Here is a 16,075-nt window from a genome sequence, read left to right on the forward strand (position 1 = left end):
TTTTTTTACAAATAAAAAACTGAAAAGTGTGGCGTGCAAAAGTATTCAGCCCCCCTGAGTCAATACTTTGTAGAACCACCTTTCGCTGCAATTACAGCTGCAAGTCTTTTGGGGTATGTCTCTACCAGCTTTGCACATCTAGAGATTGAAATGTTTGCCCATTCTTCTTTGCAAAATAGCTCAAGCTCAGTCAGATTGGATGGAGAGTGTCTGTGAACAGCAATTTTCAAGTCTTGCCAGAGATTCTCAATTGGATTTAGGTCTGGACTTTGACTGGGCCATTCTAACACATGAATATGCTTTGATCTAAACCATTCCATTGTAGCACTGGTTGTATGTTTAGGGTCGTTGTCCTGCTGGAAGGTGAACCTCCGCCCCAGTCTCAAGTCTTTTGCAGGCTCTAACAGGTTTTCTTCCAAGATTGCCCTGTATTTGGCTCCATCCATCTTCCCATCAATTCTGATCAGCTTCCCTGTCCCTGCTGAAGAAAAGCATCCACACAGCATGATGCTGCCACCACCATGTTTCACAGTGGGGATGGTGTGTTCAGGGTGATGTGCAGTGTTAGTTTCCACCGCACATAGCATTTTGCATTTAGGCCAAAAACTTCAATTTTGGTCACATCTGACCAGAGCACCTTCCTCCACATGTTTGCTGTGTCCTCCACATGGCTTGTGGCAAACTGCAAACGGAACTTCTTATGGCTTTTTTTCAACAATGGCTTTCTTCTTGCCACTCTTCCATAAAGGCCCGATTTGTGGAGTGCACGACTAATAGTTGTCCTGTGGACAGATTCTCCCACCTGAGCTGTGGATCTCTGCAGCTCCTCCAGAGTTACCATGGGCCTCTTGGCTGCTTCTCTGATCAATGCTCTCCTTGCCCAGCCTGTCAATTTAGGTGGACGGCCATGTCTTGGTAGGTTTGCAGTTGTGCCATACTCTTTCCATTTTCGGATGATGGATTGAACAGTGCTCCGTGAGATGTTCAAAGCTTGGGATATTTTTTTTATAACCTAACCCTGCTTTAAACTTCTCCACAACTTTATCCCTGACCTGTCTGGTGTGTTCCTTGGGCTTCATGATGCTGTTTGTTCACTAATGTTCTCTAACAAACCTCTGAGGCCTTCAGAGAACAGCTGTATTTATACTGAGATTAGATTACACACAAGTGGACTCTATTTACTAATTAGGTGACTTCTGAAGGCAATTGGTTGCACTGGATTTTATTTAGGGGTATCAGAGTAAAGGGGGCTGAACACTTTTGCATGCCACACTTTTCAGTTTTTTATTTGTAAAACAATTTGAAAACCATGTATCATTTTCCTTCCACTTCACAATTATGCGCCACTTTGTGTTGGTCTATCACAAAAAATCCCAATAAAATACATTTACGTTTGTGGTTGTAATGTAACAAAATGTGGAAAAGTTCAAGGGGTATGAATACTTTTGCAAGCCACTGTATGTCCCACTCAAAATGTAACACCTCACGTTTATTTTCTTTCTGAGTCTGCATATTTAATCTGATTAACTCTGGAGCATCGGAGGCTGAGGAGAGACCTAATTATCAAATTATGAGATGCATTGATACGGGAGACCTTTTCCCAGGGTGGAAATGTTGAAAACACCAGAGACCATAGCTATAAGGCTAGAGGGAGATAATTTAAAGGAGATGTGTGGGATAAGTACTACCAAGAATGGTAGATGCCTTGTACATGCTACCAAGGCTGGTGACGGAGCAGATATGATAGTGGCATTTAAGAAGCTTTTGAATAGGGATGTGAATAGGTTGGGATGAAGGGATAGACAGTGCAGGCAGAAGGGTTTAGTTTAACGCGGCATAATGTTCAGCACAGGCATCATGGGCCAAAGGACCAGTTCCTGTGCTGTTCTATGTTCTATGGCTATCATCCTCATTTCCTATTACATCACCAAGTTTGGAATGATCTACACATTTACAAGTTCTGTTCTCTGCACCGTAACCTGTACAAAACAATGATTACAGAAACCAGGCTGTTTTTAATCGCACAAAATTGCACCAATGCACTTGTCAAATTCTAACACCTTCAAAATTACAACCTAGAGTGTTGGAACAGCATGTCTTGTATGTTGCAGCCATTCCCCTGCAGTGCACAATGTAAGATGCATACTTAGTATCCTCAGAAAGCAAACTGGGCAAGTCTTGACTCCAGGGAGGAGTAAAGGGCCTGATCCACTTTCACGACCTCTGCCGAGTTCGCCCTTGACTCATACTCGCAGCATGGTCGCCACGAGGTTGTAGGAGGTCTTAGGTAGGTCATAGCAGGCTGTGATGCTAGTCGTAGGTACTCGTGGCATCAAGTAGGTCGGGGCGTTTTTTCTAGCATGATGAACAATGTGCACGAGTAAAAAAGGTCGTGAATTAGGTCGTGAAAGTGCGACAGGCCATTAAGACTCATTTCATTGAAATGAGTTCATTGAAATTTACATTATATTGTTGTAACCAAAACTCTAGAAACTTTCCATATTTGCAAAGCAAGACCTCAAGAACCCTCTCCCAAGGAGCTTGCCGTGTGCACATGGACTGGTATTTCTCTTTAATAAACAAGGTCACGCGGCAGCTCCGGTTAAGAATTCGCACTGCGTTAGTATGTCAGTTGATTGACTTGTCACCAAATCAATTGTAGTTTTACTTTTGACCCTCCTTAACACTACAAGTTTATCCCTGCTGACATTTATAGAAACACTTTGATAAAAGGAGGGGGCAAATGGGATCGCATGGCTACAGCTGTGCATCTGTGTCATGCTTTGTTTAATTTAGTTTAGATCAGTTTAGTTTAGAGATACAGCGCAGAAACAGACCTATCGGCCCACTGAGTACGGGCTGACTAACGATCCCCGTACACTAGCACTATCCCACACATGAGGGACAATTTACAATTTTTACCAACGCCAAATTACCTACAAACCTGGACGTCTTTGGAATGTGCGAGGAAACCGGAGGACCCGGGGAAAACCCACGCAGTTATAGGGAGAACGTACAAACTCCCTACAGACAGCATCCGTAGTCAGGATCAAACCAAAGCACAGTAAATGCTGGAGTAACTCTGCGGGACAGGCAGCATCATTGGAGAGAAGGAATGGGTGATTTTTCAGGCCGAGACCCTTCTTCAGACTGAACGTCACTCATTCCTTCTCCCTAGAGATGCTGTCTGTCCCACTGAGTAACTCCAGCATTTTGTGACGATCTTCAGTTTAAACCAGCATCTGCAGTTCCTTCCTACACCAGGCACAGTAAAACTAGCACTGTAAAGCCCCTGTCCCACTTTCCCGAGTTACTCACGAATTCTCCCGAGTTTTCCCCTTGATTCAAACTCGGAGACGCCAGCTGTAGGTACTCTGGGCTATTTTTTTTACTCGTGGGCATTTTTCAACATGCTGAAAAAGGTCCAGACTTATCTGATGCCCCGAGTACCTACGGCTGGCATTACGAACCGCTACGAAATATCTACAGACTCGCTATGGACATTCTCCGAGTTTGAATCAAGGGGAAAACTCGGGAGAATTTGTGCGTAACTCGGGAAAATGGGACTGGGCCTTAAGTCAGCAATACTCCCGCTGCGCCACTGTGCCACCCCTGGTTTTATGCCCGTTCTGAATCACATGAAGAGTGATGTTTTCTGAGTCATGATTCTTACAACTCCATTTGTCACAGCAAAATAAATGCGCCCTTTGCAAATTTTAAAATAAGTCGCCTATCTTTTGCAAATTGACCAGGTTTAATGTAAGGCAATATGTAATGTAAGGAAAATGAACATATCAGCAATATCTGGCACCAACAAGACAAAAAGTAATGTGAAACCATTATCTCTGCCAATAAATCAGTAGCACGAGATATGTAGGTTATGATGATGCTCCATTTTCTGTAATAAGTTCTGTTTTTCATCATAAATGATCTTTAGAATATGAGGCATTGATGCAAGACTTATTGCAGATGGGTCAAATATAGTAAGAGTTCATTGGAGAAACGCCAAATAATTGGGAAACGTGCTGATCAGCAAATCTAAAACATAGCAGCAGGACATGACTTTGTCAATGATTTATCTCCCAACGATTATGTGCACTGCCCAATGCAGCTATTCTTTGTCATGAGCGCCTTTCAAATAATGCTTTAATCGGAAAGAACAAGAATAATGCCCGATGAAATAGGAGACATCAAACCAGGGCCACTGCCAACATTTCACAGACTAGCGAGAGCTTGCAAGGGCCTGCAGTATTTACCTTGCTATTAATGGATTAACATCAAAGCCTGGGCTCCTTTTCATTTTCACGTTGCCTCTTGAGTTCTTAGTAGTTGGGGGTATTTTGGTGTTGGCACGAGCCTGCTAATTTCACATAGATTGAAGGGTAAACAACAATGCAGGAGCTGATGATACACAACTACCCTGACTACTAAGATTTACATGTACAGAAACTGAAAATCCATTGAAATTAGCTGAAGGAAGGAAACAAGAAAAAGGTTATGACAATTTAGTCTCAAAGGAAGGACAAGAAGGGAAAGGTGAATAAACATGGTGAGACTGATGGACTGAACTGTGTGTGTGTATTTCGATGCAAGTATTATTGGGAGAAATGGATGAACTTGGAGCCTGGATCAGTGTACCAGAACCTAGAGTACTGGATCAGTGTATATCAGTGATGATATAGGACAGAAAATGGTGGAGTGAATCATCGGGTCAGGCCGCATCTCCGGAGATAGGTTGGTCCTGACCTGAAATGTCACCTATCCGCATTCTTCAGAAATGTGCCTGACCTGCTGAGTTACTCCAGCCCTTTGTATCTTTATTTCCCCTCAAATTGTTTGCACTGGGTTAAAACTGAATGTGTTAAATAATGGCCTTATAGTAATTTTCATCCTTTCCACCCTGGGGAAGGACTCCCAGATCCACTCATCTCATAATTTTATAAACTTTTATTAGATCTCTCCTCGACCTCCGACGCTCCAAAGTTCATCAGATTACATATGCAGGCACAGAAATAAAGGAAACTTGAGGTGTTACAGTTTGAGTGGGTGATATGTGCTTATCTACTATGATTTTAAGGAGGATGCAAGAAGGGAGATACATCGAGATATTTCTGCACAAATATAAAACTGCAGGGCTCATTAACAAATCGATTAAGTAAACCTTTGGGATTCTTTGCTTTGAACACAAATGCTGGTACACAAATCCACAATGTATTTTAAAACCATGTAAAAAGTTCAGCTGCCGATAGAACATTGAATCACCTTGCATTTGCCATAACTTCAGGATATTGAGACTTCCCAGAGAATAGTCAAGGGATTCTCTAAAAATTCGTTCGGATTATTGATGCGTGAACAAATAGGAGAACCTCGGTTTTATCACCTGGGATCCGAGAAAGCCGAGGAACGAGTGGATAAAAATCATGAAGCACAAGATGAAAAAAAGGAGAAACTATTTCAATTGCTGCTAAGCCAATAACCAAAGGACAAGGATTTAAGTTTTTACATTTCCTCTTTAACACATCAAGGGTCTTACCATGGATCCAAACGCCAACAATTTCAAACTTTCAAGAGTTTCAAATGCAAGTCATTAGAATTCCACGGATGTTTTCTAGGTCATTGACAGGGACTGGTAAATCCTCTGGTGATATTTACCTTCTGTGTATGCTTTTCCCTTCACTATTATTGTTACACAGACAGCTGTAAATCACAAAGCATTGAATTCAGTACAGTCACTTTTGGTGCCAAAGGTTTGATTTATGAGATAACATAAAATACTCTCTTATGGATTTGAGTCTCCTTTTAGAAGCAAGTGTCGGCATGTCTTAGTCCAGTAAAATCAATCTTAAATGATCAAAATGGTCTGTAAATTATGCTAAATTTTGCTGTAGGTTTTAACAATTATTTCTTTTTTTTCAGGCAGCAAACAGTTATCTGCGAGATCAGTGGTTTCATTCGCTGCAGTGGAAGGTAGGGTTGTGTCACTGCTATCTAAAAATCAATGACACTTGGCAAATGTAACAACTAGTCTGAAGAAGGATCCTGACCCGAAACGTCACCTATACATGACTTCCAGAGAGGCTGCCTCTGAGCCTCGTGCCGCTGAGTTACTCCAGCACTTTTTTATTTTTTGTAAACCAGCATCTGCCATTCCTCGAAAGAAGAAGGGCAACGACCCAAAACGTCACCTATTCCTTTTTCTCCAGCGATGCTGCCTGACCGGCTGAGTTACTCCAGCAATTTGTGTCGATTTTCTGCCATTCCTTGTATTTACAACTAGCTGCCCAAAGTGTAATGAAACAGAATAATTTAGGCAGAATTTGTTCATTGTCCATGCAGAAGGCATTGACAAATCAAAGGTCTAAGAGCACTCCAATTTTACATTCTGTAGAGCTGGCTTATTGGCACCGCCCAGAATATATTCGGCTTCACTGCCCGTGAATCTTTCAATTGTGAAAGGAAAATTAAGGGCCTGTCCCCACTTGGGCGTCATTTGCGCGTCATTTACGCAACATTCTTTATGCGTCGTGATGCGCGCATGGTGCGTGGTGACGTAGGCAGTGACGTGCGGTCGTGTGCGGCGCCCCAGGATTTTGGGATGTCCCAAGTGGGACAGGCCCGTTAGTTGACAATTGACTGCAATAGCAGAGAGTAGCAATGGATCAGGAAAGCTGGCTGTAGAAAATGTATAGGAAGTGAATGAAACAGAATGATTTTGCGATTTAAAAAAAATCACATTTAACAGACCATAAGTGTTATCTTGGTCTCAAATTAATTGGTGTATGACAGGCAGAAGAGAGATTGCAGGAGAAAATAGGGTACATGGTTGCAATATTTAAACATGAGGGGTGTCAGTCTTTGGAGAGGTTTGGTTCTCTTGTCCATGTGGAGGTGGATTGTATTACAGAGGACTAGGCAACATAGATCGCCTTCAATGCTTTAATGCCAATGCTGACCACAGCCTCGGCTGCAGTAATCAGTAGACGGTGATTGCGAAGAAAATTGTTTGGGTCATGTGGCATTAGGTTAATATCTAGGAGCATGGGCAAATTGAAAGATGGGGCTATCAAACTATTGCACTATTAGGGTATGTTGATGGAGCATGCAAGTCTTGGGTATTAGCCCTTACTATTAGAAGGCCAATGAACATAGTTGTATTACAGACACAAAATGCTGGAGTAACACAGCAGGAGAGAAGGAGTGGGTGACATTTTGGGTTGAGACCCTTCTTCAGATACGGGTCCCGACCCGAAAAGTCACCCATTCTGTCTCTCCGGAGATGCTGCCTGTCCCGCTGAGTTACTTCAGCACTTTTTGTCTATTGTCGGTTTAAACCAGCATCTGCAGTTCCTTCCCACATACACAAGCTTTGTTTATTAGTCCATATTAATAGGTAAATGAACATAGCGGTATTGTTGGTTAGTGGGTGAGTAATGTGATTGGTGTCTGAGATTCGTGGTGCATTTGGTGGTGCATGGCCTTTAAAGCTGCAGCCACTGACATTATCATTGATAAGAAATCATCGAACCTCCTTTGCCACTGCATTCAGGCCTTCAGCAATTGACCATCTCTGTTGCCTTCCAACTGTTTGTGTACACGCTCTCCTCTTCCCTGATGATATGGGGCATTTACCCTGCTTTGGAGGCCAGAGTGAAATGGAAGATTTTATTGTCACATGTGACTAGACACAGTGAAATTCTTGGCTGCATACCCGATGTATACAAATAGCTCCCCCTTTTGTTCTCCCCCCACCCACCCCACAGCGGTTCCCCCATTGTCCTTGTCTCCCCTTCTATTGTCCATTGTTCTCCCCCCACCCCCCTCATGGTGATCCTCCCCCAGCGCCGGGTCCTGCATTGTTCTGCCCCTCCCGCCCTCACGGTCCTCCACGCCCCCATTGACCGTCGACCACGGGCTGACCCGCGAGGCATCGCCGCCGTCGCAAGGCTTCACCACCCAGCCACGGCTGAGTCGGTCCACGAATTGCCGTCGGGAATTTGTCACGTGTTTTGACCTTTTGTCCCTTATTTGGGAGTGAGAAAATTGGCTACCCTATTGATCAGCCATGATCATATTGAATGGTGGTGCTGGCTCGAAGGACCGAATGGCCTACTCCTGCACCTATTTTCTATGTTTCCATGTTTCCAATTGCACATTGCAGATTAATGTCGGTATTGGAAGTCACTGGTCTGTGCCGAGCAACCTCTGTGTAAGTGCATCACCTCTATGGAGGCCAGCAATATAATTTAATGACGTGCATTATACATAGCCCAGTCTAGGACTTCCAACTGTGGAGAATTTATGATTGAGATTTTACATTGCAACAAATTCTGTGTTCATTTTTTCGCAATGTGAATCTATGAAGCAAGTTTCCCTACTCCTCGAGCTTTATCTTTGTTGCCTAGCAAAATTTATGGCACTCCTTTCATGTTACTGTCAAGTCTGCAGGTAGCGTTGCAAATAAACATGCCAAAGGCAGATCCCACCGCTATCAAAGCTGTCAAATCTTTAAAATGAAAGGTAAATACTTGTGTCTCTCTGCTTCATAAATCACCTCCTTGTACATGGCTTATCCTATTAATAGACTTGCACCTGAGTCTCTTAGTGCGACTTGCCTCAAGGGATTCTGAACAGTGTGTACCAAGGTACCTCAGGAGCAAACTAAACATCCATTATCCCCTTTGTTTGGTTTGTCTACCCTTTGTTTTTTATAAACACAGTCAACAACAGAATTTACACTCTTATTTTGAAGATCAAAGAAGGACAAATGCCATAAAGCGTTTGTGCATGTTTCTTGGCACATACAAGTTGTAAATCCTTGTTTTCACATTTGCTTTGATGTACATCAAAACTACTGACAGAGTGAAGTTTGCTTGCAACTTGTGGGAGAGGGATGAAGGGCTGTGCTTCTGATGATTCAATAATTCTGGATTATTGCGCTGAAGAGCACTTCTGGGCGTGAAGTTAAAATCCTACTATAAATCTCCTTCAATCCAAATGCTTCCTTGAGTTCACCACATCCACAACAGGAACAGGGTGGCATGGTGGCGCAGTGGTAGAGTTGCTGCCTTAACTGCCTTAACACGTGCATTTCAGTTACTTGGCTTAGCTCCTCGTTCCTAGGCTCGAGTGCATTTTCCTTCCTTGATTCTGACTGCAGAAATAGAGGACATTTTCCCTCCTAAGTTGCACCATTCAATAAAATAATAACTAATCTATGACCTAACCCATGGATCCACATAACCAGTAATGCCTTCTCAGTCAACAAAAATCGAACAATCACATTTATAGTTAACAATTGACCTAGAATGAATCGTTATTTGCAGAAAAATGTTCCAGATTCAAAGCCTTTGCTCGTTAACGGTCAGTCCAATTTTTGAACCCGTTTGTTCCCAGGTCCCAACACATAATTCTCCTCATCTACTCTGTTGATTCCCCACGATGGTCACAATTATGGTCAACTTGTTCATTAACCATGTGGGACGAAAGAAGGCCATTTGGCCCATCATAGCTATGCTGGTCAAAAGTGATCTACCCAACCTAATCCCACCATCTACCACATACAGAGCATTCAGAAAGTATTCAGACCCCTGGTGTGTGGTGAGCTGTCCGCTTGAATTGGTAATTTAGTTTAGTTTAAAGATGAATCATGGGCACAGGCCATTACGCCCACTGAGTCCATGATGACCATTGATTACCCATTCACGCTGGCCCCACATTATCCCATTTTCTCAACGACTGCCTACACAACTGGGCCGGTTTTACAGAGCCAATTAGCCTACAAACCCACACATCTTTGGGATGTGGGAGAAAACCCATGGGGTCACAGGGAGAACATGCAAACTCCACACAGAGAGCACCCGAGGTCAGGTTCGAAACCGGGTCTCGGGCGCTGTGAGGCAACAGCTCTATCTGCTAGGCTTTGTGGTGAAGACATTCCATAGGATTTTGCAAAGTTGGAAAGATGGCCTCACGATCAGTAATTGTTGGAAATAAGCAAACAGCCTTTAATTCGGAGATTATTGTCAATAAGATAATGGGTGTTGGAGGACAGAAAGATTACTTGGAATTACATGGAGCCGAAAAGTCTCATTTCATCTGACAACATCAGCAGAACTCCTTAGTCCTTGGTAGACATAAAATGTTGGAGTAACTCAGCAGGACAGGCAACATCTCTGTAGAGAAGTTTCGGGTCTAGACCCTTCTTATCTCTAGAGATGTTGCCTGTCCCGCTGAGTTGCTTCAGCATTTTGTGTCCATCTTTGGTTTAAACCAGCATCTGCAGTTCCTTCCTGCTGCTTATTCCTTTCTCCCGCAGACATTTATCTAACCTCCAGCCTTCTTAAATCCATCCATTAACCATCTTAGTCTCCTGAGGTTCCAATCTTCATATTCTCGTCAGTAGTGATGTTGTTTCTGAATTTCCTTCTTGGTACCTGGACAGTAACTATGCATTGGAACTCTGGCATTTACATCTGTCCGAAAATAATGACTTCTAGATGAGCTTTTTAATAGAAACCTAAGAAAAATGTTGAAGTGCTTTTGCAGATGAGTTGCTTTCCTGTAAGTATCAAATACAGCAGTAGACACAGTCTGCAATGGCTGAAGAATGATGAAAGTGGTGATGTTTAAGTTAGTTGCTGGTTAAAACAAAAGTTATTTATTAAAATTATTTGAGATGCAGAATCAAAAATGACATTAAGTATGATTGCTGTTACTGGTAACATGGCAAGAATATGGAGTCTCTCAAATGCTGTACAAATTTATATATTACTAGACCAATGGCATGGGTCTGCTCCCCCAACGCAGCCGTTCCCTACCTGTAGCCCCCACGGGAGACGTGGTCCTCGAAGTCGGGTCCGTTTCCCCAATGTGCGATTGCGGGGGGGGGGGGGGGGGCGGCATCACACACACCAAGCACCCCCACACACAGAGTTTTAAAAGTATAATCCACCAACGCAGCCGTTCCCTACCCGTAGCCCCCACGGGAGACGTGGTCGTCGAAGTAAAGCCGTCCCCGAAAGGCCGTTTTTAAATGGCGTCTCTTGAGGTTGAGATGCGGGCGCCAGCAGCCTTTATGGTCGCTGGCCAGCAGGAGGCGACAACATGAGTGAGTGGGGGGGAGAAGGATTTGATTAAAAACGTGTACTTAAAGACGACGAAATGTAATGAGGAGCGGATACTTAGAAAGAAAAGCGAAATCTCTAGCGAAATGGAAATGATGTCGGAGATTGAGCGTCTGGATTCGGCGTGGCAATGAATCAAAGGAAGAAATGCAGCCAGCAGATTCCAATTGGACATCTGCGAGCATCGGCCATTCCGATTGGACATCTGCGAGCATCGGCCATTCCGATTGGACATCTGCGAGTATTGGGAACGAATCAAAAGGCAGACAGGCAGCCAGCCAGACGGCAGGCGGCAGGCACAGAGTTTTAATAGTTACTAGACCAAGTGCAGACCCGTTGGGTCTGCTCCCCCAATGGTGTGATCCCCCAACCCAATATTCCACCATGCACCCGTCTCCTCCAATGGAACTGAAGCCGTTCCCAAATGTAAGATTCCAGCACTCCCCTGCCTCCCTCAGCAGTGGATTAAAAAAAAAATCCAACTGCACCTCCCCTGCCTGCTGCAGCAGTGAAAAGTTCAGAGTGTTCCTGTCTTGCAACTTTGTCTCGAAGTGTGTTGGAAGCTGATAGGAAGGAGCAGCCGTCAACGAATCAAAAAGCAGAAAGGCAGCCGGACGGCAGCCGGTCGGATGGCACGAGAGTTTTAATAGTATACTAGACCAAGTGCAGACCCGTTGGGTCTGTTTCCCCAACGGCGTTTGCGGGGGGGGGGGGGGGGGGGGGGGTGAGAAGAGGGGGGGGGGGGGAGAGGAGGAGGAGGAAACGGGATAGATTTGGGAGGGAAAGGAGAGCGGGGTAGGGGGTGAGAGATGGGGCGAGGGATGTGGGGATGGGGAGGTAGGGGAGGAGGGAGGGAGAGGGGTGGGGGAGAGAGGGGAAAGAGTGGGGAGGGAGAGTGGAGGGGGAAGGGGGAGAGGTGGAAGAGGGGGGAGGGAGGTGGAGAGGGGTAGGGGGAGTGATGGAAGAGGGACAGAGGGGTAGGAGGAAGGGGGCGGGTGGAGAGAGGGAAGGGGGTGGCGTAGAGAGGGAAGGGGGGTGGGGGAGAGAGGGATGGGTGGGAGAGGGAGAGGGGTGAGGGGTGAGGAGAGGGAAACATAGAACCATTGAAATTAAGTGCAGGAGTAGGCCATTCGGCTCTTCGAGCCTGCACCACCATTCAATATGATCGTGGCTGATCATCCAACTCAGTATCCTGTACCTGCCTTCTCTCCATACCCCCTGATCCCTTTAGCCACAAGGGCCACATCTAACTCCCTCTTAAATACAGCCAATGAACAGAAGAAGACACATTACAGGGCTGATATTGCTGTGGGAGACTATAAGATCCTCAGGGAAAAGGAAGGTTGCATTCTGTGAATTCTGACCATTGAGTAAGAGACAGGAAGAAGTAAAGCCAGAGTTCAAATTCTCCTTTACTCTGCTTCCTGCCGACTGGGAAAAAGAGCTTATCTCCACTGAAACTGATTATGTTTAACTTCAGTGCATTCTGTGTTTGCATAGCTACCGGACCATCCCTGTGTAAACCTGCATAATAAGGTGCAGGATTGTGATAAATGCATAGAGTGACTCTCTATCAAGAGATAGTGATGCCAGCTGGGAGCACATTGAAAAATGATGACCTTTTAAAGTATGCATAAGATTTGCGTGCATGACAACTAATTACATTTACCTTTGATCTGAGCTGGTCATGAGGTACATAGGAATATATTTGCATTGGTGCCTGAAGAGTCTTCTGCTGTAACACAGACACGCTGGCAAGTTTTCCAAAAACGTTTCGTGCAAGGTGGTCAACAGGCAGAGTATTGAGTATAGCAGATGGGAGGTCACGTTGCAGTTGTATAAGACGTTGGTGAGCGTTCATTTAGAGTATTGTTCAGTTCTGGGCACCATGTTATAAGAAAGATGTTGATAAGCTGGCCAGGGTACAGAGAAGCTTTACGAGGATGTTGCCAGGACTAAAGGATGTGAGCTCATCAGGAGAGGTTGAGTAGGTTGGGACTATTTCTTGGAACCCAGGGGGATGAGGGGTGATCTTATAAAGGTGTATACAATCATGAGAGGAATAGATCGGGTAGATGCACAGTCTCTTGCCCAGAGTAGGTGAATCGAGGACCAGAGGACATAGGTTTAAGGTGAAGGGGAAAAGATTTAATAGGAATCTGAGGGATAACTTTTTCACACAGTGGGTGGTGGGTGTATGGAACAAGCTGGCAGAGGATGTAGTTGAGGCTGGGACTATTCCAATGTTTAAGAAACAGATAAGACAAATACATGGATAGGATAGGCTTGGAGGGATATGGACCAAATGCGGGCAGGCGGAACTAGTGTAGCTTGGACATGTTAGCGGGTGTGGGCAAGTCGGGTTGAAGGGCCTGTTTCCACGCTGTATCGCTCAATGACTCCATAACCAAAATGTTACTGAATTGAGGAGGAAGAATTTGTTCCATCTTGTATCCTTTCTGCATTCAGCCAAGAATACCTTGGCCAGGCTTTTAAACTAGACAGCAGCTCTGGAGGGTTTTGGAATATCACTTAGAGCTGGAATATACGGAGAGACATGCTGTAATTTATAATTGGATCAGAAAGAAATATTAAGCATAGTTTATTTTATATTGAAATCTGATAGAAATGTTTCTGGTACTTGTGTAACTGAGATCTGAGCAGAGAAGTTTGAAGAATGTTTGACTGTCCCGAGTGGGAATTAAATGTAAAATTGTACACTTTAAAGTGGAAAAGGTTTTGGCTGCATTTTGACGCCAAGAGTTTTGTAAGAATTTGCTGTTGTACTTTTTAACTGTCACATGTGAGCCTGCTTGTGAAATCCTTCAGAAAGATTGAAGCAGATTAGAAGGGAGGAAGCCTTTGTGGATGATGAAGGAAGTGGCACTGAGCCTACGGTGGTATGTGAGGCCGACTCTAGGCCAACTCTTAACACACATTGGGAGGCACAAGAGGGATATTTGGCTTGATGGATCCAGTTCGTGGCAGATGTCTGGAGACCAACTTTATATATCTCCTGATCTTCTATGAAGAGACGTAAAAACCACAAAAAGACTTTCCCATGCGATTTAGCTTAGTTTAGTTTAGAGATACAGCGCAGAAACAGGCTCTTTGGCCCACCGAGTTCGTGCTGACCAGCGATCCCCGCACACTAGCACTATCCTACACACACTTGGGACAATTTAACCAAGCCAATTAACCTTTGGAATGTGAGAGGAAACTGGAGAACCCGCAGAAAACCCACGCAGGTCATGGGTAGAACGTACAAACTCCACGCAGGCAGCACCTGTCGTCAAGATAGAACCCGGATCTCTTGCGCTGTAAGGCAGCAACTCTACCACTGCACCACCGTGCCACCCTAACATTTCCCCTCAATTGTCCCTTCAAAATCATCCCGTTGGCAAATTGGAAAGGAATTGTGTCGAGTGCCACTATCCCTGAGTATGTAAAGCTCTCTTTATCGATTTAAGAATTCCCACATGGACACAATCCTGGATTTGATCAATTTCAGACCAGTTGTCGGTGAGCATGAAACTCTCACACAATGGATGCGGTCATTACTGGCAAGCCCAATGTTTGCTGCTCTTTCCTAATTGCCTTTGATATTGTTGAGATGAGCAGCTACCTTTAACTGCTGCTATCCTCCTGGTAATGTCCTCCAACAGTATATTGATAAGGAGTTTCAGGATTGATAAAAATTATGATGAAGAGTGTATGATTTAATGTGTAGTGGAAATGCAAGTTCAACTACCAGTTGCTTTTGTCTATTGTATTTAATTGACACTTTAGAAAATTATGGAACTCTGGTGTGTTACGCAGAACACACTTAATATTTTTTGCCTGTGATGGCTCTTTGACTGAGATGTTTCTATTGCTCTATAGCTGAGATGTCTCTGTACTCTATAGCTGAGATGTCTCTATACTCTATAGCCAAGATGCATCCATATCTGAGATTGTCTTTGAGAGCAGTATGTTTTTGAGGGCTCTATGTCTGAGAAGGCCATATGATTGCAATAGTTCTATGACTGAGATGGCTCTGGCAAAAATTCTACTTTGCAAATAATTGAGTCGTATAGGTTTCCATATCGTTGCCTTAATATCAAATGTAATAAATGAAGTAAATGGAAGAGAATCCTTAACTTAGACAAAATTGCTTAGATCTTTGAACTTTTTTTCAATCAGGTTCTTAAGCAGAATGTAGCTTCCATAATAGAACAAAGACTGAGACAATTTTAATTTGCTATATGCCCAATCATTCCTCCAGTCCATCCCCAGATGAATAGATATTCAAAGCTTTGTATTAAAAACATTTGCTTGGTTTCAAATTAAAATTGGGTCTAATGCTCTATATTACTAATATAAATATTTTAAAATATCCAAACAAAGTTGCTTTCAAGCAGAAGAAATTCTGTATTCATGAAGTAGTTTTGTAGTCCATACAGTCCTATTCAAAGTTGCAGTGATATGGGCAACTGAGAGTATGAATGTTATCTACATTATGAGATATACCTGTGTTTGAAAGTACTTTCAGTAACATTATAAGCTTGCCATCTTCAGTACATATTCTGCCCACTTAAACATTGGGTTGCTGCACTTTTTGTTAATTTGGTTTGACAAAATAATACATTCTTCCACATACAAAAAAGATGTTAAAAAAAAGCTAAACCGATGGGGTTGTTACTTGACTGATCTACTTGAAATGCTATACTGACATCTTAAGCCACAGGTGCTTTAAAGACTAGATATTTAATCCAAAAATTCCAGAATCCAATATCAAAATGGCTGTTTGCACAGATAATAAATATTGCATAGAGATAATAACTATTTTGATGATGTCAAACAACCTTCAGTGCACGTATAACATATGATTAAGCTTCTTCCACAATGCCCCATTATGAAATACTCAGAAGTTCATTTCATCTTAATACTTTTGTGCAAGTCTACAAACCTGT

The 16,075-nt window shown here is 43.5% G+C and overlaps 1 protein-coding gene across 2 annotated transcripts in view; it reads left to right on the plus strand.

The window, feature by feature from the left end:
• LOC116982514 (c-Maf inducing protein) overlaps positions 1-16,075 on the plus strand; it is a 235,880-nt gene that overhangs the window by 133,142 nt on the left and 86,663 nt on the right. For both annotated transcript variants that reach the window (XM_033035765.1, XM_033035764.1), the window contains exon 3: positions 5,917-5,967. In XM_033035765.1, coding sequence (XP_032891656.1) covers positions 5,917-5,967 — 51 coding nt within the window. The remainder of the gene's footprint in view (positions 1-5,916; positions 5,968-16,075) is intronic.

This window comes from Amblyraja radiata, chromosome 17, assembly GCF_010909765.2.
Source record: "Amblyraja radiata isolate CabotCenter1 chromosome 17, sAmbRad1.1.pri, whole genome shotgun sequence".
Lineage (NCBI taxonomy): Eukaryota > Metazoa > Chordata > Chondrichthyes > Rajiformes > Rajidae > Amblyraja > Amblyraja radiata.